This window comes from Antechinus flavipes, chromosome 4 (genome assembly GCF_016432865.1).
Source record: "Antechinus flavipes isolate AdamAnt ecotype Samford, QLD, Australia chromosome 4, AdamAnt_v2, whole genome shotgun sequence".
Taxonomy (NCBI): Eukaryota; Metazoa; Chordata; class Mammalia; order Dasyuromorphia; family Dasyuridae; genus Antechinus; species Antechinus flavipes.
This window is the reverse complement of record NC_067401.1, coordinates 10,098,703-10,123,996: the sequence shown is the minus strand read 5'-3', so window position 1 is coordinate 10,123,996 and position 25,294 is coordinate 10,098,703. Positions and strand designations below refer to the sequence as shown.

At 57.2% G+C, this 25,294-nt stretch overlaps 2 protein-coding genes across 4 annotated transcripts in view; one reads left to right on the top strand and one right to left on the bottom strand.

Moving 5' to 3' along the window:
• Positions 1–10,311: 10,311 nt before the first annotated feature.
• Positions 10,312–22,198, bottom strand: COPS7B (COP9 signalosome subunit 7B). Of its 3 annotated transcripts, none has more exons than XM_051999601.1 (7): positions 22,011–22,198; positions 20,503–20,680; positions 18,184–18,226; positions 17,127–17,215; positions 15,921–16,123; positions 14,767–14,872; positions 10,312–11,674 (listed from the first exon to the last, which is right to left on the bottom strand). In XM_051999601.1, exons 2-7 carry the CDS (start codon positions 20,662–20,664, stop codon positions 11,516–11,518), a joined length of 762 nt encoding a protein of 253 aa, XP_051855561.1. In that variant the 5' UTR covers positions 20,665–20,680; positions 22,011–22,198; the 3' UTR covers positions 10,312–11,515. The 3 variants fall into 3 exon arrangements, with proteins under 3 accessions (XP_051855561.1, XP_051855560.1, XP_051855562.1); XM_051999600.1 differs by having other exon boundaries at positions 18,184–18,259; positions 22,011–22,192; XM_051999602.1 differs by lacking the exons at positions 18,184–18,226; positions 22,011–22,198 and having other exon boundaries at positions 20,503–20,592.
• A 2,708-nt stretch (positions 22,199–24,906) lies between these two features.
• The window catches only part of PDE6D (phosphodiesterase 6D), a 52,167-nt gene continuing 51,779 nt past the window's right edge, over positions 24,907–25,294 (top strand). Inside the window, exon 1 of the mRNA XM_051999599.1 lies at positions 24,907–25,170. Coding sequence (XP_051855559.1) covers positions 25,121–25,170 — 50 coding nt within the window. The 5' untranslated portion in view covers positions 24,907–25,120. The remainder of the gene's footprint in view (positions 25,171–25,294) is intronic.

Here is a 25,294-nt window from a genome sequence, read left to right as displayed (position 1 = left end):
CCCCGGGGCGGGGGAGGTGGGGAGGTGGGAATGGGGGCGGGGCGGGGCGGGGCGGGGCGAGGGAAGGGGGCGGGGACGGGGGCGGGGCGGAGCTGGCCACACTATGCGATGCTAGCGTTTGTCCCCCTGCCCGGCAATCAGTTATTAAGTGCCTACTACGTGCAGGCGGGACGCACAAGGAGGCAAAAGGGCCGCGTGACCCTGGAGAGCTTACGCAGCCGCCAAGCACGCAGGGCGGGCCTTGTACGGGATCGGTAGCAGAGAATGACCAGAGAGAGGCACTCCCGGGCAGAGGGGTCCGGGAGGGCTTCCTGGAGGAGGGGGCTCAGTAGTTGGAGCGGAGGCAGTGGGGCGTTCCGGGCCTGGGGCAGCCAGAAGGCCGAGCCCAGGGGTGCGTGGCTGGCTGGGAGCTCGGAAAGGCGGGAGGGTCTGGGCTGCGGAGGCCTTGAAGTGCCGATAAAACACTGTATCTGGCCTCGGAAGCCATAGGGAGCCACGGGCAGTTATTGAGGAGGGGGTGACGTGAGCAGACTGGCGTTTTAGGGGAGCCGCTCTGTGGGCTGCGCGGGGAGACCCCGGAGGCCGGCAGAGCCCCCCCAGCCGCTGCCCCAGTCCTGACCCACAGAGGGTGCCCTGGGCTTCCCCCCGGAGAGGTGATCCCTGGGAAGGGGCCGCGGGCAGGCCCAGGCCTCGTGAGCTCTCTGGGCAGGACTGCGGCTTCCAACATGGGCTTTGGGGGAGGGGGGGAGGGGAGAAGGGGAGGAGAGGGAGCAAGAGTGGAATCTTCCCGAAGAAAAGAGCGTCAGTAAAAGGAGAGGGGAAAGGGGCGAGGGCCGGAAGGAGCAGCAGAAGGAATGGGCGTCCCCGCCCAGGACGTCAGCGGGACCCCTGCAGCCACCGCCCATCTCTCCCCCTCCTTCCCTTTCCCCTCCCTCGGCTCCCCTCTCCTCCCGTCCCTGTCGTGGAGTCCGGGGAGAACAGATCGTAGCAACAACTGGGTATTAGGTGGGTAGAGATGGGCGTGTGCACAGATAGGTGTGTGTTTGTGAGAGAGAGACACAGAGACAGTGACAGAGACACAGAGACAGTGACAGAGACAGAGACGGTGACAGAGACAGAGACAGTGAGAGAGACAGAGACAGTGACAGAGAGACACAGAGACAGTGACAGAGAGAGAGACAATGAGAGAGAGACACAGAGACAGAGACAGTGAGAGAGACAGAGAGTGACAGAGAGACACAGAGACAGTGACAGAGACAGAGACAGAGAGACAGAGACGGTGACAGAACAGAGACAGTGACAGAGAGACACAGAGACAGTGACAGTGAGAGAGACAGAGACTGAGAGAGACAGAGAGTGACAGAGAGACACAGAGACAGTGACAGAGAGAGAGACAATGAGAGAGAGACACAGAGACAGAGACGGTGAGAGAGACAGAGCGTGACAGAGAGACACAGAGACAGTGACAGAGAGAGAGAGACAATGAGAGAGAGACACAGAGACAGAGACAGTGAGAGAGACAGAGACTGAGAGAGACAGAGTGACAGAGAGACACAGAGACAGTGACAGAGAGAGAGACAATGAGAGAGAGACACAGAGACAGAGACGGTGAGAGAGACAGAGCGTGACAGAGAGACACAGAGACAGTGACAGAGAGAGAGAGACAATGAGAGAGAGACAGAGACAGAGACAGTGAGAGAGACAGAGAGTGACAGAGAGACACAGAGACAGTGACAGTGAGAGAGACAGAGACAGTGACAGAGAGACACAAAGACAAAGACAGTGAGAGAGACAGAGACTGAGAGAGACAGAGTGACAGAGAGACACAGAGACAGTGACAGAGAGAGAGACAATGAGAGAGAGACACAGAGACAGAGACGGTGAGAGAGACAGAGCGTGACAGAGAGACACAGAGACAGTGACAGAGAGAGAGAGACAATGAGAGAGAGACACAGAGACAGAGACAGTGAGAGAGACAGAGAGTGACAGAGAGACACAGAGACAGAGACAGTGAGAGAGACAGAGACAGTGACAGAACAGAGTGAGAGACACAGAGACAGTGACAGAGACACAGACAAAGACAGTGAGAGAAACAGAGACTGAGAGAGACAGAGACAGTGACAGAGAGACACAGAGACAGACAGTGACAGAGACACAGAGACAGAGACAATGACAGAGGAGACACAGATTGAGAGCTATAGAGAGACAGAGACAAATACAGAGAAAGAGGGGGAGATGGAGAGAGGAAGGAGGGAGGGAGACACACAGAGACAGAAAAAGATGGGGAGAGGGAGGGGAGAGAGAGATGGAGGGACAGAGGGTCAGTCGTTCAGTCACTCTTGGTGACCCCATTTGGAGTTTTCTTGGCAGGGATGATGGCGCTGTGGGACATTTCCTTCTCCAGATCATTCTACAGGTGAGGAAACTGACGCAGACCTGGTTAAGTAACTTGTCCAGCGTCCCCCAGCTAAGTGTCTGCTGTCAGATCTCAGCCGTCTTCCTGGACTCCAGCCCCTCTGCTCCCTGCTCCCTCCTCCCTCCTCCCTGCTCCCTGCTCCCTCCTCCCTGCTCCCAGCTCTCTGTTCCATGCATTATGCTCCGTGGCACCACCTGGTGGCCACAAGTGCACTCCAACATCACAGTGTCCCTAGAGGGCCTTCACAGAGGGGACTTTCACTGAGTCCCCTCCTCTCTGCTTTCTCCTCCCTCCTCCCTGCTCCCTGTTCCCTCCTCGCTCTTCCCTCCTCCCGGATCCCAGGTCTCTGCTCCATGCATTATGCTCTATGGCACCACCTGCTGGCCACAATTGCACTGCACCATCATGGCGTTCCTATCAGAACAGATCTGTCTTCACTGAGTCCCCTCCCCTGGCCCAGGGCTCAGTGCTGACCATGGGTCTCAGGAAGTGCCTAATCAGCTCTGCTGACTCACTCCTGTCCCGTCCTCCTCTGACCCTCTCTGCCCTCCCACCCCTGCTCCCCTCCCTGCAGTCCTGCTTCCTCACCGGCTCCCACTGCCTCTGGGGCCGTCTACATTAGCAGCTCTTTGTCTTTTGGTAGCCAGAACCCCGGGACCCTCGTGACACCGTGGGCGCTTTCTCCTGCTTTAAATAATTGAAGGAAATGCTGAATTCCAGGTTAAGGAAAATAAAACTCCAGTTTTTCCTCCTCCAAGTTTACGGCTCCCCCTGGATTTTAGGGTAAAAATTCCCTCAGGTTATCAGGGATCCTGAGGAAGTTGAGCTAAGATGTGAAGGAAGCTGGGGGAGAAGGGAGGGATGAGGATGAGTATCCCAGAGAGGACAAGGGCAAAATGCCTGGAGTCAGCGCCTCCCTGAAAGTGCTTTGGTGAAAGAAGCCACGGATCCCAGAGGGAGCAAGGGCCGGGATTCTGAGTGCCATTCCTCATGCTCATGGGTCCGCCATCAGATGGCAGGGACCGTACAAGTGGCGGCCAGACCCACTCCCCATCCGCCATCTTGCCCAACGAGCATGTTGGCTCATCCGGACCCTCCCTAGCTGTTAGGAGCCAGAACCTGAAACAAGGTGATAACTCAGTGGAATTGATAGAAACAGTGCTTAAGTTAACACCTTGGAGAGTTCACACGTTTGGGAGATTCCGGGGCTCAGTACGAGATCTCCAAATTCACACCTCCCATAATCCCACTCTCAGAGGAGGAGTCAACCTTTGAGTGGACACCTCTAAAAGAGCATAAAAACCCCTGAGCTCAGGCAGGAGAGTCAGTTGAAAAGATTGAGAGGGGAGTGTCAGTCGGAGATTGAGAAGCCAGGCGTGGGAGCTGAGCTGGAGGCAGAAGCTGCAAGAGCTGAAAGAGAAGCTGCAGGAGCTCTTGGAACCAAGGAGGGAGAGAGGCCTCTAAGAAAGCTAACCGGCTATTTTGGAAGAGACAATACAAGACTGTACTTTTTAATCCCTGGCTGCGTTTGAGGTGATTATTACTTTGAACCGAAACTAAGGCTGCCTCCAGAAAACCTCCCCAAGAAACCCGCTCCCAGAGAAAACGATCATATATTATAAAAAAGAAGAGAGCCCCACACCCAGCAGTGGCCACAAGTGTTTTAAGAAATGATAAGTGACTCTGGGGCCTGACTTCCCAACCTTACACTGGGAGTAGCGCTTTCCTCTCTCTGATACCCTCAGACATCAGTGGCAGTAACAGAAAGCCCAGGTCAGACAGGAGCGAGTGGACTTGCTGGCCCTTTTATTCCTCTTCCCGCTGGGACGTGGACCACCCCTCTCCAGCCCCTTCTTCTTCCTCGTTCCAGACAAGGCAGAGCAGATGCCATGATGGTGCTGGCGTGCCCCGCTCTAAGTGAGCCCTAAGCCACTAATGGCATGACGGGACCGACTCTCCTGCAGCTCTTCTCCCTGACTTGTCGGGGCATCGGATCCCGTTTGGGGAGGCCGGGCTCTTCCCCAGAGACTTAGACTCCAGGGCATCATTTTCCGGGTAAATCCAGCAGCTTTGCAATGCCCCTAGACTGGAAAGCCTGGGTTAGGGACAGAAGGGAGCCAGAGCGATCCCTGCGGCCTCCTCGTCGTGTTCTTGTCCTTCGTTCTCGAAGGGAACCAAAGTGACATCAATGTTAGCGTCGCAGCGTGACCTACTGCGGCTGCTCAGACCAGTAATCAGGACGCTCTGCCACGGCTCGCCCACAAACAGTCCCCACGAGCACTGGGGGGCTTCTCTAACTCTGCCCATCGCCCATTTCTTCGGGGCTAATTTGAAGGCCCATCAAATACGGTGCAATTTGGGCCCGTCACGGGCTTACCAGACTTCTACTGGGACATAACCACCAGGGAGAGACACACAAGCGTGATCAGCTTTATTTTTAAAAACACCCCAGTGCCTGAGGGGGAAGCCTTCGGAAAACGATGCGCCTCTAAAGGGCAGAAGGAGAAAGTTGTTCTGAACCTGGAGCTACAAAGGTGAGCAATTTCCAAGGGGGAGGAGGGGATTGAGTGGTGTGGTTCATGCTTTGAGCGCCACCTGGTGGCCCAAAACCAAATAGCAGGCCATAGCTGTTGCTCCTCCCAGGCCACCCAGTCACCGTGTGAGCGAATGGGGACGAAGCTGCTTGTGTGTAAGGTTACTCTGGGAGGCAGCACGTGCGCCTGCCCCTGCACCTCTGTCTCGGAGTCTGTGTACCTGTGTCTATGCTTCTCTCTCTCATCTCTCCCTCCATCTCTCCATCTTTTATCTGGCTGTTTCTCATCTCTCCCTCCGTTCCTTCTTCCATCCCTCCATCTCTCTTGTCTGGATAAGTTTCTCTCATCTCTCCCTCCTTCCCTTCCTTCCCTCCATCTCTGTCTTGTCTGACTACCTGTTTCTCCCTTGTCTGGATAAGTTTCTCTCTCTCTCATCTCTCCCTCCTTCCCTCCTTCTCTCTCTCCATCTCTGTCTTGTCTGGCTATCTGTTTCTCATCTCTCCCTCCTTCCCTCCTTCTCTCTCTCCTTCTCTGTCTTATCTGGCTATCTGTTTCTCATCTTTCCCTCCTTCCCTCCTTCCTTGTCTGACTACCTGTTTGTCTCTTGTCTGGATACGTTTCTCTCTCTCTCATCTCTCCCTCCTTCCCTCCTTCTCTCTCTCCATCTCTGTCTTGTCTGGCTATCTGTTTCTCATCCCTCCCTCCTTTCCTTCTTCCATCCCTCCATCTCTCTTATCTAGTTCCCCGGTTTTCTCTCTCTCCTTATTTGGAGATAACTTACCTCCATATCTGGAATAACATGTAACGACAGCGGAGCCACTGAATAGATGAAGGATATAATGTGTTCCTCCACATGCCGCAGACATACCTTGAAGGGACTATAACTTTCTGCGCTCAGGAGAGTAGATGAATTGCTATCCTGAGCTGGGAAAAAAAAAAAAAAAAACTGACAGGAGTCTCAACTAACAGAGTAACTCAGTGGTTTGCTAGTAGTTGATGTCCTTCGTTCTCAAAGAGGACTAAAGTGATATCATGATGTTAGAATCGAGTTCCACTGCGGCAGATCGGACAACACGAGCTCAGAACGCTCTGCCACGGCTCGTACACAAATAGTCCCCATGAGCACTCGGGGGCTTCTCTAACTTTGCCCATCGCCCATTTCTTCCGGACTAATTCAATCCTGCTTTGCTCCCAGAGCCCAGCCTCTTCACTGAGGAGGGCACGCCATGCTGGGCAGCCTGTGCCAGTGTCCCCCATGTCATACAATCAATTCCAATGTGCTTAAACGAGACTTTGAGAGTGTCCCTGGATCACTTTTTCTGGCCATCTTATTGGCTCTTGCCCTGTGTGAGTTCCTCAAAAAATAGTCTTTTGGGCAAGCATAGGTTTGCCATTAGAACGACATGGCCCCCCCACCAGAGTTGTGTTCTCTGCAGGAGTTGGAATGCTTGGCAGGTCTGTTGGAGAAGGGACCTCAGTGTTTGGTATCTTGTTTTTCTGCCAAGTGATCGTCAGAATCTCCCTAAGATTCAAATGGAAGCGGTTGTTCCCTGGCCTGGCGCTGGTACTGTCCAGGTTTCTCAGATACAAGGAGGCTCTGTAGACCTCTGTGTGTCACCTGCATTATCAACGTGCCATTTGCCCTAGCCAATGGTTCCACAATATGGACGACATGTGGGCTGAGGGAGGGTCTGTGTTTTCGCACAAGAGCAGCTTTGAGTGACCCTTTGCTGTCTCTGCTTCAGAGGCTGAACTGAGCACAATCACCTGCAAACAAAAGGTCAGGCACCAACTCTGCATCCGAAAGGGGCTTCCAGCTCTCCCGAAGGTGACACGACCTCCTGGAGCCCGGGGGCCTTTGGGTGGGGCCGCCCTTTACCCCTGGAATGCACTCCCTGCTCACTTCCACTTCTGGGAGCTCCATTCTCGGGGGAAATCTTCATTGTCCCCACTCCAGCCCCAGACAGACAGACAGAAAAACTTTGTATTTCCCTTGTTGAGTCCTCTGCAGGAGAGTCTGGTCTCTTTGGACCCTAAGACAGTCATCAGTTATTGGGAGGCAGCCAGGGTCTCGGCCCTTGCCCTCAGTCTGCCACTAGCCAGTTCTCCTGATAGAGTAATCATGGAACCTTCTGGGCCTCGGGGTTCGGTCTGACTCTCGGGACCCCATGTGGGTTGGCCATTTGACAGATGAGGAAACAGGCACCCAGGGAGAAGTCACATGCGCAGGTCACCCAGCTATTGGTGTCTGAATTCATTTGACCTCATCAACGTGGTCTTCCCGAACCCAAGCCCAGGGCTTTATCCACAGTACCACAGAACGACTTCTTGGTCAGCAGGACCTAAGTTCCCATCAGGCGCTGTGAGTCTGGGCAGGTTTTCTGTACCCGGGCCCTGGTAGCAATAGTTTCCTCATTGGCGTTTCATTTCCCTGTTCTAATAATGTCCAAAAAGCATTTTTTGATATTGCCTTATCTGTTTACATGTCACGCTGAATGTAGGCTCTGTCTCCATCTTTGTGCCCCACAGTGACTACCACAGCACTTGGCACACAATAATACTTAATAAATGCTCACTGAATGTAGAGCGAACAAAGGAAAGCCTAAGAAAAAACAGCAGCGACCATATTTGTGATTGAATGCGCTATTCTGTGCCCCCATTTCCCTCCTAAGAGTGGTAGGTTTCATTATCCATTCTCTAGGATCGTGACTAGTTATTATTAATCAGTTTTAACCTTTTGATGCTTTTGATCAACTGCAGTAAATACACACGTTGTTCACGAGGTCCACTGGTTACGCATCAGTTCACGTCAATCTCTTCAGGTTTCCCGGAATTCCTCATATTCCTCATTTCTGACTATACAAGAGCATTCCACTGTATTTATACACCGCAGTATAGTCAGCCACTCCTTGACTTTGCTTCCTTCTCCAGGCATCGCTTGAGACTTCTCAGAAGTCTTCATATCTCTTATGACAGCTCTATATGCTGCAAGCTCTTCAGCCATTCTATATTGTTAGGTAAATAATTCTCTTTCCGGTTTATTAAAAGAGATTTTCTTGCCATCAAGCATTTTCTGCCGGATATGATAACAGTAGTACAATTTCTGGGTCAGAGTATAATCAATTTAGTTCTTTGGAGTTTTTTTGGTATAACTTCAATTTATTTTCTAGAATGAACACACAGGTCTACTGGTAGCAAAGCAACATATCAGTCCCTCCTTTAGTATAAATCTCTTCATCTTCTAAAATCCCAAATAGTGCTGGGCACATAGCAGTAATATTCTTACATTTCTCTGATTAGTAATTGAAGATTTTTATCACTTGGATACTGCTAGTTTGTACTTTAAAATTGTTTATATCCTTCGATCAGCCATATTTTGTGGAATGGCCTTCATTTATTTTTAAAAAATCAATCCCTTATAAATTTTGGATTGTCAGAAATCCATTCTAGCTGCATTAATTTGTGCAAAACCTTTATAGTTTTATATAACCAAAGAATTTTTAACCTCTTCTACCTGGTTATGAATTTTCATCAGATCCCTGTGAGCAATATAATCTTGGGTTCTTCCCATTTTTATATTTAGATCACATGTTTATTTTTTAGAAGGTAATCTCTTCCCAACTCAGATATAAATTACTAGGTCTCCTTATACTTAAAAAAAAAATTGACTTGCTACCAATTTTAGTTTAGCTTGACATGACTCCCTATCACCCTTTGGTTTAAAAACTGCCCTCTTTATCCCAACTGTTTTCTCTACTTATTTTATTATGCTTCTAGCACCATAATCCTATTTTCCAATCCATCCATAAGGATGAGATTCATAAATTTCTCCATCCCTTGCCCATCACCCAGAGGCTCCTGGTTATAAGAAAAACCAAGTTCATCTTTTCATTTATTCCTCGAAAAACCAAGTTCATCTTTTCATTTATTCCTCTAAATTATTTCTTAGACATTCTGGCCCAGAGCTTTCCTTCTCTGATCTTTAAATAAGATGGAAGCCTTAAGTGTCCTTTTTACAATACAAGTTCTAAATTTTGTCCTACAAGTGCCTATCAGTACTAAAACTACCTAAGCCTTTGAGTTAACCTAAATTTATTTATCTTCCCCTTTGACCACTCTTCTGTATTTCTAATTCTCATTTTATCATAAAGCTTGAAAGATCTCAATTCTGTTAAAAAAAACATTCCCTCCTGCCTCCAATATAGAATCACAATCAACTTTGCAGGATATGATGAGTGCAAGCTCCGTTCCTGTACTTTTGGAGAAATTCCATTTGAATGGTTTCCTCCTTTTCATGTTGTCGAGTAGTTCTGCGTGATTCTGATCAGAATTCCTTGGATTTTGATCTTCCTGGTCACTGCAATGTTTCTCTTCACTTAGATCTCTGGGGCTCGGCAATCACGGGCCTGGGTGACGAACTTGGAATGGTTCTGTGCCCCCTGAATTCATGGTCTCCAAAGCTGTTTGACAGCTCCAATCTAGTCCAACTTGCGTTTCATTAGACAGTCATACCCATCACAAAGTAGACATTTATAGTGTTTATACACTCTGCAGTGCTAGCTACATCCACATGTGGCACCGGACTCGAGGCCTTTCATGGAGAGCCACTTGTACTATCAATGGATTCCCTGAGCCAGCCTTCCTACCCTAATAAGCAAAGTCACCAAAATGTCTAATTTTGACCATTACTGTTCCTTAAGTGCTAAGACTCCCAAATTTCTCTCTTTTCCTCTTCTGAGACTAATATTCTGGTCCCAAAACCTAATGAAATTATTTATGGAGAATTATGGAAGAAGATGTAGCCTGTCAGCCACATGCTCTAGAGTCACCAAAAAGGTAGCTGAACGAAATTCAGGAAGGAAATAGAGGAATTCATTATTGGGGAGGGGGGCACTGAACTCATTTGCGTCTCCGGGAACAAGAGCAACAGAACCATGAGAGACTAGGTCATCACCCCTTAATTCCCAAGCAAGTCTGTAAGTCCAAGCAGCAGCCTTCAGTTCACTGGAAAGTTCAGACACGAATTTCTCCTATCGCACAAGATTCAGAATGTGCCTTTCTACAGGCCAGAGATCCCATCCTGACTTGAAAAGGCCAGGACAAAGGCAAAACGCTGAATATGAACGTTTGTGAACCTGGTCTAAAGTCTGCTCTAGAATGGCAGAAGAGCTTTCAGGGCCGGGAGGGTTTGGTGGGACGGAGACCATTGGCTGGACGCGGTAATTCTGGAGCACGTTTTCTCACTGAGACATGAGTGTGCAAACCGGCCACGGCCCTCACTTGTCAATGGCGGACGCCGAACCCCGCGACTCCCACATCCCAAAGCGCCAGAAGTGGAACTAGTCCTGCTCTACGCTTGAGTACGTTAAATTGGCATTTTTATTTTTTTTCTAAAGTGTGCTTTTTTTCCTCCATTTGAGCTGTTGTTTCAGCATCAGGCCAGAATCCCCACCTCCCACTTTTGAAAAAACAAAACCCTCCAAGTAGGTGTGAATCACCCGCTGTTGCTTTGTAACAAATGTCAACAAAGGAAAAAAAAAGTTGAAATGTCTTCAGAGTCAAAACCTGTACAAAAAAAATTAAAATACAACCTGAAACAGTTCAAGTTCAGAATGCTAGTCAAGTCCATTCCCTGCCAGAACGCCGCCACCAAAGGGCTCTGGGCCAACTGCCGAGTGGGGAGAAGCAGGAGGGCCGGGGCACAGCAGCAGATGCTCCCGATGGACGCCCCCAGCCCCGCTCCCCCCAAGGACGGAGTCCCTGGGAATCGGAAGCTTGGCCCGGGGAGCGGGCAGCAGCGGCCCTACGCTAGCCAAAGGAGGTCTGAGAGTTGGCGGCGGCAGGTGCCAGCGGGTGGGATGTCACCTGAGGCAGCCTCTGCCACCAGCACCACACTGGGCAGATGCACAGCACCGTTCTGGGGGCTCGGGGCCCTTCCCAGGCAGCAGCTCAGCCAGTTCTTTCCAGCTGAAGAGGAACATGAACTAGGCTTAGGAGGCAAGAAACCCGTGGGTTTGGTAAACACAGCCCAGAGCACATCCCCCCACTGCCTGAATCAGGGCTGCTGGCCAGGAGGAGGCAGCAGGACCCGGTGTGCTGACGCCTGGCTGGAGAGGTCCCGGGTGGAGACGCGTGTCTGTGGGAAGGAGGGACGGATGGTCTCCCCGGAAGGGCCCCCTTCTGCGGACCCTTGTCTCGGGAGGAGGAGCATGGGGGCCAAAGTTTCCTCTGACCCACCGCCAGTCTGGCAGAATGTCAGCAGTGGAGAGAAAAGAATACAGGCTAGGAGGCAGGAGAGTCCTTTGTGGGTGGAGAGTGGGAGGAGTGGGGGAGCGGGGCAGTGTCTGATGCTAGTCGATGGCATCCTGGAGCCCCCGAGTCTCAGGGGGACGAGTGGAAGTGAGAGTGAGTGAGCTAGAACCGTACCAGGTGGGAGAGGGGAGTCAGAGGAGGGAGACTTGGGCTCCTGGTGGGCAGCTCCAGAACCCACTGAGACAAAAAGGAGGAGTGTGGCCCCTGCTCCTCCCCCTTCCTGTCCAGTGAGCGCTGGCTGCCCCGGCCTGCCCTAGTGGCGGCTGGAGACCAGACCTTTCACTTTGGACATCTTCTTGGTGGGCTGCCGCTGCTCGGCATGCGGGGGGCACTCCCGCTCTGCCAGCTGCTGCTCTATCTCTTGGGCTGAGGAGGACGCGGTCGCCTTGAGGGTCTTCTTGATGTTCGTAACCTGGGGGAGATACGAGACGACCATGCTCTGTGGGGGTCTGGCCTTGTTAAGACCCAGAGACCCCCTCCCATCCCGAGCCCTGCCTGGGTGGCAAGTCCTGGAAGATGCTGGGAACCAAGTCAAGGAAACAAAAGACGGGCCCAGCTCTTTCCTAGCTGACAAGGTGGCAGGAAGAAAGGGGAAGCCCGGGGCCCAGGTGACAAGGGTGGCTCATGTGTGGGCCTGTGAACACTCGGGAGACCATCTCAAGGAGCATCTGAGGGGCGCAGTCCCGGCCCCGTGACAACCCCCAGGGGCATCGCTCCTGCCACCCGGGCGATTACGGCGGCTCCCTTCCTCCATTAGCCCTGGGCTGAGGCAGCTGCCTCCGAGCTGCTGAGCGGCCGCTCAAGCTGTGGACAAGCTGGAGGAAGCTCCTAGGCTGTGTGTTCTCAATACTGATGTCCAGGAGTCTGACAAATGCTGGCTAACTGGAGCTGCCTCCTTGGCATGGGCAGCAGCCCACTGGGCCTTCCTCCGAACAGGGGCCCCGGGACTCCCAGAGCCGACTCCTAGGGGAAAGCTGAGAGCAGGCCCTTTGGTTGGGCCGCCCTTTCCTCCGGCCAGGGGCCTGCCTGGGATGCTCGCCCTGTCTCTACCCTCCAGGACTCAGCCAGGCTGACAGAGCCATGGCGCTCTCCCAGAGATCCCTTTCTGAAAACCTCAGACATGAATCTCACCAAAAGCCCTTTCAGTCCCCCAGCAGTCGCCATATCCCTCTTATTGTGGGTCTCCTGATCCAGAGGAGCCACACGGGCCTCCCCCCCCACTAGCTCTGACCCAGAAGCAAATTCTTCCGTGATTCTGTCATTTGGTCCCGGATGATCAACTCGGCCGTTCAAAGGCTCCCAGCAGGTCAGTGGGTCCAACTCCGGCTCACTCACCGCAAAGCTGCTTAAACTGTGGGCTGTGCCCCACAGGGGGTCATGGAACGATATGGGGGTCACAAAACTGGGACGTATGATCGTGAACGTCGGACCTGCACACCCACGTATCAGGCCAAAAGGGATCGCGAGTGGGGAAGCTGAAGAGGCCCCGAGCCAGGACAAGCCGGCCCTGAACGGAGATTCCCCGCAGGCCTCCCAACGCCTCAGGACGGGCGCCCCGGAGCCTTATTCCACACGCCCAACTCTGCGTCTCAGCAGCTTTCTTCTACCCCTCCTGGTCCTGCCTTTGCTGACCGGGGGACTGCTGCCCCCACAACATCCCACGGCAGTTTCCAGCCTTTCCCTATCCCCAACACGGGCCCCCAGAGCTGAGCCCCAGGGGGGCAGGGCTCGGCCCGGACCCATCACTTCCTTCAGCCTGTGGCAGTGGGCAGCCCCAAGCAGCCCACCTGAACCTGAACCTGAACCCCCGGATTAAGCCCCAGTGCCGCCTCCACCTGCATTCTGGTCAACTGTGAAAGAACCGGCGGAGTCATTGATGCTCAGACTCGGCCCAACGGATCCGGACGGCTGAGAAATGTCGCTGCCGCTGGGGAAGCCCGTGTCCGGGCCGGTTTTCTCCTGATAAAAAGCGGAAGTGATCTCTCCTCTCCAAAGGTCACACACAGGCCCTCCGGCCGCCAGCCCGGGGCTTGGCGAGACTAGATGTGAGCGGGGGTCCAGAAAGTTTCAAGAGCTGCCATGTGGAAGGCAGAAGGCACAGGAGAGAGGGGGAGGCTATGGGTTCAAATCCTGTTCTGCCCCTACCCCCCTTCAGTTCTTTATTCTCCTAAAGCCCTACTTCTCTCAGGTCATCCCACTGCACCCGAAGGTCCCGAGACCAGGGACCTGCCCCAGAGGAGAGCCCCGAACCTCTGCTTAGCTTTGAGATGGCCCAGAATCCAACCCCCACAGACCTTTCCAATTCTGCCTCTCCTTTCCCTGCTAAAGCCCCTCCGCTCCAGACGGCCGACTCTGCTAGACACACTGTGTGCTTGTGGACGTCGCTCCTCCCCCGAATCGCCGCCAGGGCACTGTGGTACAGCCCCCCAAATACTTGCTCATTAGGGCCCCGAGGCCAGGGAGCAGGTGGCCCTTTCTGCTCCCCGCAAGCTGCAAATGGGCTCAGCCAGAGCAATGGCCTCCCTCGCATCGTCCTGGGAGCCAAAAGCCAGTGGACGGAATAAGACTCAAACCTGCCTAGTTTGCCGTATCTCTGTACGGGGCTGGGCAGGGGAGCTGGACCAGGAAAATCTCCGAGATTTCCCAAGCGCCCTGGGCCGGGTCCTTGGGCTTCTGAGCCGCCTTCCACCCCCCCCCCCCTCCCCCTGCCCCAGGCACAAAGCGGGGTGTCCTCAAGGGCCAAGGTCTCTGAAAGAGGAAAGTCCGTCATTTACCCCCTCCCCAAAGAACAGGCAACTCCCCAGAAACACGTGCTGGGACCGCCAGCCTAGGCGGTTTAAAGCGGCTCAAAGCGACTCACGCAGCCCTGGTGACAGACTTGGGCGGGGACAAAGTTTATCTTCACAAAAGCTGGTTAAAAAAAAGGTGTAAAGTAAATGACAGTAACTGTCAACGAGACCAGGAAGCCGCAAGGATGCTCGAGCTTTTCACGTGGCAGGAGCTGCTCCTGCACGGCTGTCACTCCTCTGGGCACATCTGGGCCCCCTGCGGCTCCCTCCGCAGGAAGCTCCTCGCCTTTGCACCCACAGTCCGTGGTCCCCACCTCTACAACAAGGGGACCCCGAAAGGTCTGGCTCTCCAGAATGGGACCCCAAGGTCAGAGGCCTTGGCCCCCCTGGTGCCCTTGAGCTAACACCCACCTCGAGGCCTGCTGGCCCCCGGGGCCCCCACTGTGAGGGCTGCTGCTGTCAGACCACGTGCGGGGCTCACATCTCCCGCCCTGACCTTTTCCCTTGCTTGTTTGGGTCTTTTCCTTACATGAGTCGGAATTTCTGCGTTCTTGGGAACAGAACAGCACGAGCTTCTTCACTGGGGTCTGGCAGGGGCTGTCACTGAGACTTGTGCCCTCCAGGGACACCCCCCGACCCTCCCCCAGGGCCCGGTTCTCACCGGACTCCAGAAGCAGAGCCCCTCCCCGGAGGCCCCCGGCCCCAGCCCGCCTACCTCGGCCTCCACCTGCTGCTGAGTCCGGCTGAAGTTCTCCTTATACTGGTTGGCTCTCAGCACCTGCTGCTCGATGCCTAAAAGCACGGCTTCACAGCCATCGCACCTGCAGAGGGAACGGCCGGTCCGGTCAGCTGGAGGCCCGAGGGGAGATGGCAGTGCAGCCCTCCGGAGAATCATGGGGGGATCCTGCCCCCCCAAGGCTCTTTTCTGGAGGATGATCTCAGTGTCAGAGGCTTAAAACAGGCTCAAAGAACAATTCCCCATCACCCCGAGGCTCGCCATGCCTTCATCTCTCCCCAAGCAGCGGTGGAGGCCCCTCCCAGTCCGAGCGGGATCCGGCCTCTGGGCAATGGCAACCTGGGCCACTTTCCCCTTGCCCAGCCCTGCTGAGCAGTAATCTGGCCCGACCCCCGCGGGAGCCGGCACCTTGTCGGCATTAAACGCATGTGCTTTAATGGCTGAGCCGCCCATCACACCTGTGGACGCTTCAAATAGGTCTCTGGGGCCATGTATGTGACGCACACGGGGAAACCAAAGCTCCCCGTACATCTGTGTGCACCCACACGTCACTTAGAGGTTTCCTTACAGCCGCCATCTCTCTCTCATACGGCCGGAGCCGGCTGGATCCCCCTCAAATTCAGACTTAAGTGGGCTCCAAAAGAGCGGGCAGCTCACTCCCTGTGCCTGAGGGCGGGCAGCCTGGTCTATGTGGGGGCGTCCTGGCTCAGCAACCAGACACCTGAGCCTTTGTCCCCCTGCCCTGGAGAGCCCGGTTTCAAGCTTGTCAACCAGGGCCAGCCAGGGTCCATCAAACCCCCATTTTCCCACTGAAATGTCCCTGGGCCCACACCCGGCGGCCCCAGAACCAGCCCCACCATTTTCCAGGGCCATAAAGCAAGGCAGAGGTCCAAGGCGGACCACAGGCCCAGCCCACCCCGGCTGTCTATCCCGGGGCACCAGAGGTCAAGGGCCTTGGGCTGGAGCACACTGAGCTCCTCAGCACTCAGGCCCAGGGCCAAAGCAGACGGGCCAGGAGCCCCCAAAGCCCCAGAGGCCGGAGTTCTGGGGGCCGAGGTGGGGAGACCCCAACCCCGTCAGCGGCTGCGACCGTCCGGAGGTCCGTGCCCGCCCCAGGCACCCCCCCGCCTCACCACTCCTGCAAGGTCTTGACGAGGGTGTTGATGTCCTTCTTCTGAATGTCTCGGCCGATGCAGAAATCCACCTCGAGAAGCTGGTTGCGCTGGTCCAGCTTGCCCTGGATGATGTCCGTGTAGACGGCCTCGATGATGAGATCTTCCAGCTCCCGAAGGTTCCGCATCTCGAGGTCCTTCAGCAGCACCGAGTAGGGGATACACTGCCAACAAAGCCGCCGGTCAGGGCCGGAGAGTCAGCCGCAGGGGCTTCCCGGCCACGTGGCCTTGGGCGGCCGCCTCGCCCCGCTCGCCCCAGTTTTCTCATCTGGACAATGAGCTGGAGGTCACGGCAAAAACCTCTCCACCGTCTCTGCCACGAAAACCCCACATGGGGCCACCAAGGGCCAGAGCCCACTGAAAAACGACTAACGGCACAGGGACGAGACAGGGGTGGGGCAGAGACACAGTTTTGTGGCAGAGACAGATGGGACAGAGACACAGGTATGGGGCAGAGACAGGTAGGGCAGAGACACAGGTGTGGGGCAGAGACAGGTGTGGGGCAGAGACAGGTAGGGCAGAGACACAGGTGTGGGGCAGAGACAGGTAGGGCAGAGACAGGTGTGGGGCAGAGATAGGTGGGGCAGAGACACAGGTATGGGGCAGAGACAGGTAGGACAGAGACAGGTGGGGCGGAGACACAGGTATGGGGAAGAGACAGGTGTGGAGCAGAGACAGGTAGGGCAGAGAGAGGTGGGGCAGACACAGGTGTGTGGCAGAGACAGGTGGGGCAGAGACAGGTGGGACAGTAGAGGCATTGAAATAGCCAGGAGGCTCTGTTGAGAGCTCAGGAGAGGAGAGGAAAGGCTGACAGTCAGCTACTCAGGGAGCCCAGAGGCTGGGACAGGTCACTCTGCCAGCAGGAGGCAGAGAAGGGAGGGGTGGAGGAGAGGGAGAAAAGGGATGAAGGAAGGAAGGAGGGAAGCAGGGAGGGAAGGAAAAGAGAGGGAGGGAGGGAGGAAGGAAAGGAAACAGGAGGGAGGGAGGGAGGGAGGGAGGGACCCATGTGCAGAGCAACTGCAACAGGCAGCCCGCCCCTCAACACTGGGTCTGGCCCGAAGGGGCCCAGGGGCTGCCCTGCTGCAGCCGTCAGTGAGCCAGCTCAGAGCGCCTCGCGGGTGACCCTGACCGCGCCCTTCATTTCTCAGAGAGCGCGCCCGCCCGTACCTTCATCCTCGCCGCCAGGCTCACGATGGTCAGATGCTTCAGCTTGTTCTTCTGGGCGGGGGTGAGCTCCGGCAGGCTGTCCTTGTTGGCTGCTCGGCCCCCCAGTCCCGAACCAAGAGAAAGCACAAATGTGAGACGACCCTTTGGGGGGGCAGGTCCCCCAGCCCCCCAACCACATTTTCCACACAACCACTGCAGGGATCCATTCTGGCTATGTTTAATTTCTTCTTAAAAACACTGTTAATCACAAATCTAACCAACCAGTAAGAAGCCAAACAAGATCTACAGTTAAGACTTTTGAAGCGAGAGGATGTACCACACTGGGGCCGGGGCCGGGAAGGCCCGGCTCACGGCCCGCTGCTGACCCCCCTGGCTGCAGGCCCCTCCGCGGGTCACGGGCCCCTTGGTGCCCACGGCCGAGCTCTCAGACCGAAGTCGGTGATGGACGAGTCACCGACCTGCTCTGGCGAAGGGCGCTCCCCACGCTACAAAGGGACATGTCTAGACTGACCCTGCGCACCCCCCCAGTCGCACACAAGCAGCCCTCCCTAACACAAATAAGGGCAACAACCGCTCGCTGGCCACTCTCCTGCCCTCGGCCCCTCGGCTGCCCCGGCCGGTGACGGGGAGAGGCCAGCTGGACCTCCCTGGCCACAGGCTGTTTCCGGGGCTCACGGAGGGCTCCACCCCCTGACCTTGGGCCTCTCGGGCACCGCCGCGGCCCTGGCTCTGCTCTGCAGTCAGCAGTGCCACAAACAACACGTGAGCCCCCATTTTCCCTCGCTCCGAGTTTCAGGAACACCACATTGTGCACACGGGGTCTCCTCTGAGCGCGACCTTCCCTCCGGGTCTCCCCGGTGCCCCCCATGGGGCCAGCCACAGAACAGATGCCCCATAAATGCCTGGTGACGGACACTCACCATGTCTCTGGGAGAGGGAAGGAGAGCAGCCCATCCCCCTCTTGGGAAGCTGAGGCAGGTGCGGGCGGGCGGCCGAGAAGCCCCCCCCCCCTCCGTCTGGGACCCCCGCCCCCCCGGGCCTGCTCTGTGGGACTCACCTAGATAGTCCGGGTACGTTCCGTAGGCAAACAGGCTCAGCAGCTGAAAATAAGCAGCATTAGCACCTTCTGCGAGCTGCGGAAGAAGAGAGTGCGTGGAAGAGCAAAGCCGCGGCCGGCGGGATTCCGACTGCAGCGGGCAGTTTGTGGGGAGGAAGCCCCTGCCGTCGGCCCCGAGGCTCCCCGCAGGAGGGAAGCCCAGCTTTCCCCAAGCCATCAGCTCGCGGGGCTGCTCGGGACCCTCTCCCAGGACCTCCTGCCCTTGGGGCTCTGCGGCAGCCAAGCTTCAGCGCCCTGGGCCCCGCCTGTCCCTCCCTGCCCCCAGAGGGGGCGGCTCCAGCTCCAGGACCAAGGAGGCTCCCGGCTGAGGGATGTGTGGGACGGGTGTCCCCTCCCCCAGCCACGAGGACGGCTCCTCCCCAGGGCGCCCCACTGGCGATGGGGCCCAGCTGCCCGACATCGTGCCCTGGCCAGCAGGGGGCCCTTGGTTTCCCCAGCTCTCTCCTGAGACTCTCGGGCTGCCACGGAAACCCTACGTTTTGTCCTCTTCTTTCCGAAACCCTGAGTCCCACACAAAAGCCCGGTGGGAGGGAGGGGCCTGGCTGGCAGGCCGGGGGGCCAGAGGCCCGGGAACCTAAGGCTGCTCCCCGAGGGCCGGAGCATCCCCCAGAGGGAAGGGCCTGTCCCTGCTCCCTCCCGCACAGGTGGGACGCAGCGCCCGCCGCTCCCCTGCATGGGGCCAAACCGCCGGCAGTGAGCTCTCCGAAAGCACCCGGAGCCAAGGGAAGAGCCGGGGGAGCAGGAAGACCCCTGACAACGTCCTGGCTTGGCCACAACCACTTGCTGAGGGGGGAGGGGCGCCGGGAAGATTAAATGAGACGGCGGATGGGAAACAATTTTCACATCACAGCCCCTGGTGGGCCCGGACACAGTTAGACCTGGGGGGGGGTAGGGACAAGCCCCAGGCCCTGAGCAGGACTGCAGGTGCGGGGGCACTGTGGGGCAGACCCCCGGCGCGGTGAGCAGGGACCGGACTGGGGGCTCCCCACGCCTCCATAACACTCCTCCTTTCCCCACAGGTCAGCCTCCTGCGGGGGGATGCATCCCACGGGAGGCACGGGCAGCAGGGGGGCCGGGCCGGGGCGGGCTGGGCCGGGAGCACGGCAGCCTCCCCCTTTCAGAGCCCCCTCAGCCTCAGCCACTTTGCAGAGGGACCAAAACCCCATGACATCAGCCGGCAGCGCCACGGAGGCCGCCCGGAGCTTTCAGCGGACCGCGCACCCCTCGCTCACTTTGCCGCCAGTTGTTTTTCTGACCAAACCATGACAGATTTTTTCCATGACTAAGACGTGTGGCCCTGACAAGGGCTTCCCCGAACCGCTCTGGGGTTAATGAGGGGCCTCCGGCCCGGCCCGCCCCGCTTGGGCTCCCTCCACAGTCCCTTCGCTCGCTTGGCGCAGTCAGTGGGGGTTTACCCGGCCCCTCCAGGGGGTCCTTTCCCCCACCCTGCTCCTGGCCAGCGTCCCCCAGTCTGTGTCTGCAACAGCCAATCAACGGGACGTCATCCCCACTGAAAACGGTTTTTGCTGGGAGCTTTTCTAGCTTTGTCCTACCTCCCAGAGTGCCGGCCTTGTCCTACCTCCCAGAGTGCCGGCCTAGTCCTACCTCCCAGAGTGCCAGCCTTGTCCTACCTCCCAGAGTGCCAGCCTTGTCCTACCTCCCAGAGTGCCAGCCTAGTCCTACCTCCCAGAGTGCCAGCCTAGTCCTACCTCCCAGAGTGCCAGCCTAGTCCTACCTCCCAGAGTGCCAGCCTTGTCCTACCTCCCAGAGTGCCAGCCTAGTCCTACCTCCCAGAGTGCCGGCCTTGTCCTACCTCCCAGAGTGCCGGCCTAGTCCTACCTCCCAGAGTGCCGGCCTAGTCCTACCTCCCAGAGTGCCGGCCTTGTCCTACCTCCCAGAGTGCCGGCCTTGTCCTACCTCCCAGAGTGCCGGCCTTGTCCTACCTCCCAGAGTGCCGGCCTAGTCCTACCTCCCAGAGTGCCGGCCTAGTCCTACCTCCCAGAGTGCCGGCCTTGTCCTACCTCCCAGAGTGCCGGCCTTGTCCTACCTCCCAGAGTGCCGGCCTTGTCCTACCTCCCAGAGTGCCTGGAAGCCCCGGTGGCCTTCGCCCATAAGGTCAGCAGCGATACTGAACAGCAGGAGCCTGGGACCCGGCAGCCCCTCCCCCCACCCATGGGCCCCCGGGTCCGTGCTGCTGCTTCTGGGCTCCGGGGGCTGCGTGGGGGAGGGGGGGCCTGGGCCGCAGCCAGACGCACTCACCTCCTGCACGTTGGACAGCTCCAGCAACTCTCCAAACACATAGACTCCAGGGGCCTCCAGGACCTGACTTATGAGAGCCGTGAGGGCGGAGCCAGTGGTGCCTTTGGCTAATAGAATAAACTGTTCCAGGAGGTTGCAGGAGGGCTTCTGCTCGCCGGCCATTCTACAGCCTGGAAATCTGGGGGCACAGAGGAGCGGAGCGGTCAGTCCCTGCCGGCCCCTCCGGGTCCCACTTACGCCGACCCGGCCGCCGCCGAGACCAGGAATGGGGCCCCCTCCGTCACAGGCCAGGCCTACGAGGGAAGCGCCACCTTCACTCCGAGCAGGGAAACTCATCCCCAGGAAGCCCCTCGCTCCCGGCCGGCGGGGGAGGGGCCTGGGGCGCCCCCCCCAGGATCCCCGGCCACGTGGCCACGGCGAGGACGCAGAGAAGCGCGAGCCCCTCTGGGGGAAGAGGAGCTGCTGTTTCTGCCAAACTGGACCAGGAACGGTCACGAGGAGTGAACTCCCAATGGGGGGATCACAACCAGACGAGGAGGGGCTGCTGCGGCCTCCGATCTGGGCCCTCCGACCTGGGCCAAAGGCCGGGGCTCGGGCCTTGTCCGAAGGAGAGCGAGCGCTGGCACCTCAGGGGGTGGCCGGGGCACTTCAGGCGGGCCCGCTCCTCCCCAGGGGTTACAATGGGCAGGGCAGAGTCCCACAGCCAGGGGGCGCCGAACGTGGCCCCCACCGAGCCCCCCGGGGACCGGGCCAAGGCAGGGGCTCCTGCGACCCTCAGACAGCCCCTGCCCCTGGGGACCAATGTCGCTGAGAGGGCCCCTGGGAGTCCGCAGAAGGTGGGCCCGGGAGAGGAGTGGGGGGGGCCTGAGTCCTGAGGATGGGGCACACGGACAAGGAGAGGGGGAGGGGGGAGGAGAAAGTGAGGAGAGAAGGGGAGGAGAGTGAAGAGGGAAAAGGAGGGAGGGGAGAGGGGGAAGGGAGAGGGGGAAGGGAGAAAGGGGGAGAGAAGAGGAGAGAGAAGAAGAGGGGAGGGAAAGAGAAAAGGGAAAAGGAGGGGAGAAAAAGGGAGGAGGAAAAGGAGGGAGAGGAAGGGGAGGGAAGGGAAGGGAGAGAAAGAAGGGAAGGTGAGAGGAAGAGGGGAGGGAAGAGAAGGGAAGGGAGAGAATGAGGAGGAGAGAGGAAAAAAGGGATGGGGAGAGTAGAGGAGGACCAAGAAAAAGGGAGGGGAGAAAGGGACGGAGTAAGGGATGGGGAAGAAGGGTGGGAAGAGGGGGAGAGAGAGAAAGTGTAGAGGAGGGGACAGAAGGAGGGGAGAGAAAGGAGGAGGGAGGGAGGCCTCGGCAGGGGCAAGGCTCGCCCTCCTCCCCTCACTTCCCAGGGGGTCGGCGGGGGAGGGGCGGGTCGGCAGGGGGGGCGGGGCGGGCCAACCTCCCGGGAGCGCCCCCACCGCCCCCTCCAGCCCTGGGTCCTCCAGCTCTCCCGGGGCCTCCCAGGCTCATCGCACCTACCTCCGTAGCCAAGGCTCCGTCTCCTCCGCCGCAGCTCCGTGCGTCCGCTCCCGGCGCCTCCCCGCGGGTTGTCAGGCGGCCATCATCGCTCAGAGGTACGCCACTCATCTGCCTCCGCCGGGCCGGCTCTCTCCGAGGTCCCCTCGGAAACGCAAGACCTGAGCTCACGAGTTCCGGTAACAACATGGGGTTCCAGCAGCTGCGCACGCGCAGGCGCACGCGCAGACTTCCGTGCTTGGTCCAAGAGGGTTTCCCTCGGATTCTGCCATCAGTACGCAGACTCCGCCGGCAAAGGCCTTCTCGCTTTGCGCGTGCGTGGCCCCGCCCCAAGCCAGACAAAAGCCTTCCCTGGGCTGTGAATGGAGAATGTACGCTGCTTAGTGCTTTTCATCTTCTGTGCCCTAACTACCCCCACTCCCTGGCACGCAGGTATCCATGCCTTGCAAATATGCTCCCTCCCCCCCTGCAGATTTCCCTCCTCTGCACAAGGGCCTCCCCCCCCTGCAGATTTCCCTCCTCTGCACAAGGGCCTCCCCCCCCTGCAGATTTCCCTCCTCTGCACAAGGGCCTCCCCCCCCTGCAGATTTCCCTCCTCTGCACATGGGCTTTTCCCCCCCCTGCAGATTTCCCTCCTCTGCACAAGGGCTTCCCCCCCCTGCAGATTTCCCTCCTCTGCATATGGGCTCCCCCCCCTGCAGATTTCCCTCCTCTGCACATGGGCTTCCCCCCCCTGCAGATTTCCCTCCTCTGCATATGGGCTCCCCCCCTGCAGATTTCCCTCCTCTGCATATGGGCTCCCCCCCTGCAGATTTCCCTCTGTAATTCCCCCCCCCCACACTGCATATTTCCTTCCTCTGCCCATGGGCTCCCCCCTTACACATTTACCTCCTCTGCACGTGGGTCCTCCCCAGATTTTCCTTCTCTGCAACGGGCTTCCCTCCTACAGATTTCCCTCTGCACATGGACTCCCCCCATACATAGTTCCCCTGCCCACTTACGTGTGGTTCTGCTTCCTGGAGTTCTTCTACCTGGGTCCCCAAATCCTGCTAAACTAACTAAGCAGGGTCCAGACCCTAGCTCGCTACCCTTTCTGCAATATCTCCTGGCATGGCCCCCAAAGAGACTCATGAGCCTCCCCTCGAACACCTCCAGAGAGGAAGAGCTCATCCCCTCAGCTCAAAGCCCATTCCACTTTTGGACAACTGCAGGCAATCAGTTTATTTCCATAGGGTCGTAGGAATTGGGCCGGAAGATCCTGAGATGTGACATTGCACGCACCGACCTCCTGGTTTTACAGCCAGGAAGCTAAAGTCTGAATAAATCATAGGAGTTTGCTGGTGGTCACACAGGGTAGACTAGCTGACAATTCTTTAAGGTTCTGCCTGGTGAAGCTTTCTCAGATAATCTCATGACCTTTATTTTCTTAAGAAATTTTCCCTACCAGGACAGTGGTAGTTAAGACTGACTAAATAAGTGCATTTTTCTGTATGATGGTCAGCCTAGGCAGTTACCCTGATTGAGCCAATCAGAGATCTAACATTCCAGGCAAACTAAGTGAAAAGGCTGGGGCTGTTTCAGGAACTTGCTCTTTGTGTATGAGGCTTGTGTCGGGAATTGTGGACTTCAACCTCCAGCAGCTTCATGAGGGAAACCCCCAAGAAGGAACCTTTGGGGAGGAGGAAGAAGAGAACCTCAACTTCTGTCTTCCCCGCTGAGGACATCCGGGTCCTTGGGCCCAGAGCCAATAGCATTGCTGGTCACCGGCAGCTTCCAGGTCCCCCAGACAGGGCTGCAGGGCATGGACTCCCCTAGCTGGTCCTCTGCACGTGATACACACAACCCAGAAAGAAAATATCCATTGAAGTTCATAGTCATAAGGAGTATGGGGGTTCTATCTGACAGGCAGCTAAGTCATAGATGAGGCCGAGGATCTCAAAAAACTTAATGCAGCTGATTTTGCAGGGACTACAAAATTCCAAGCCTGGGGAAATGGAGAGAAAAGGTGCAAGGGAAGGGAAGAGAAAGAGTGAGGGAGATGAGAAAGATAGAGGAAAGGAGTTGGAGGAAGAGAAGAAAAAGAAAAGGGAAGGAGAGAGAAAGCAAGGGAGGGGAAAGGAGATGGAGGGAGAGAAAGAGAAATAAGATAATGAGAAAGAGAGAAAGGGGGGAGAAAGAAGATGGAGAAATAGAGAAAGAGGGGAGAAAAAGCAAGGGAGAGAAAAAGAGGGGAAAGGAAATGGAGGAGGGAGAGAATGAGAAAAAAAGAAAAGGGGGGAGGGAGATGGAAGAGGAAGAGAAAATGAGAAAGAAAGAAAGAGGAGAGAGAGGGTTAGAGAGGGAGAAGCAGAGGGATAGATAGGATGGGGAAAGGGACAGGAAAAAGGAGAGATCAGAGACTGCTTTCGATAGTCCGGGAGGCCCACGCGGTTGGATGTTTACGAATGAGTCCACGCGAGTCCACCCACTCGGCGTTCTAACTTGGGGAGATAAGTCAGCGGGACATCATGGGACTCGTAGTTCCCGGGCCTCTTGGTAGGGGGACTATGAGGACTCCAAAGCGCACGGCATACTGGGACTTGTAGTTTCCACGCTCAATTCTTCGAGCCGAGCCTCGAGGTTACCTGCTGAAGAAACTGCTCTTATTGGCCCTCACCCGCAGCCCGCACGCAAGGCGAGCGGGAAAGATTGACCCAAAAAGGCTCCCATCTCAGGCCGGGTGGGGGATGATGACGACCGAGAGACGCTCCTCCGGAGGGATGGCTCCTCCTTCCCCCGCTAAAGCCGCTCCTTTTCCTATTGGTAGGATAAGATGCCCATCTACAAAGAGGGGTCAGCCCCTAGCCGGATAGAGTCTTCCCATTGGTCAAAGGGGCGGAGGGCGGGCCGGAGGGGGGAGGGGGGCGGGGACCGCTGCCGCCTCAGTCGCTGCCGCCTCTTCAGCCGAGAATCCCGCTCCGGCCCCGGCCCCGGCCCCGGCCCTGGCCCCGGCCCCGGCTCCGGCTCCTCTCTCGCTGCCGCCTCCGCCAACGTCGTCGCTGCCGCCTCCGGCGCTGCCCGCTGCAGGTGACTAGCTCCGGGGCAGCGCCGCCCGGAGCCGCCGGCGCCGCGTCATGTCCACCGAGGACGAGCGGGCCAGGGAGATCCTGAGGGGCTTCAAGCTGTATCCGCCCGCGGGGGTCGGGGCCGGGGAACCCTGGGCTGGGGGACCGGGACCTGGGCTGTGGCTCCTCGCCGCGCCGGGCTGTCCCTGCTGGGAGACTGGGCAAAAAAATGGGGGCTCCCCC

Bases quoted from the DNA above. Each gene is read 5' to 3' on its own strand.
- COPS7B (XM_051999600.1), bottom strand. From the start codon at position 20,664: ATGGCCGGCGAGCAGAAGCCCTCCTGCAACCTCCTGGAACAGTTTATT. The intron at 18,260-20,502 runs GTGAGTGCGTCT...CTTCTTCCGCAG, and splicing joins AGCTGTCCAACGTGCAGGAG to CTCGCAGAAGGTGCTAATGC. The intron at 16,124-17,126 runs GTACGGGCGGGC...CTTTGTTGGCAG, and splicing joins GCCTGGCGGCGAGGATGAAG to TGTATCCCCTACTCGGTGCT.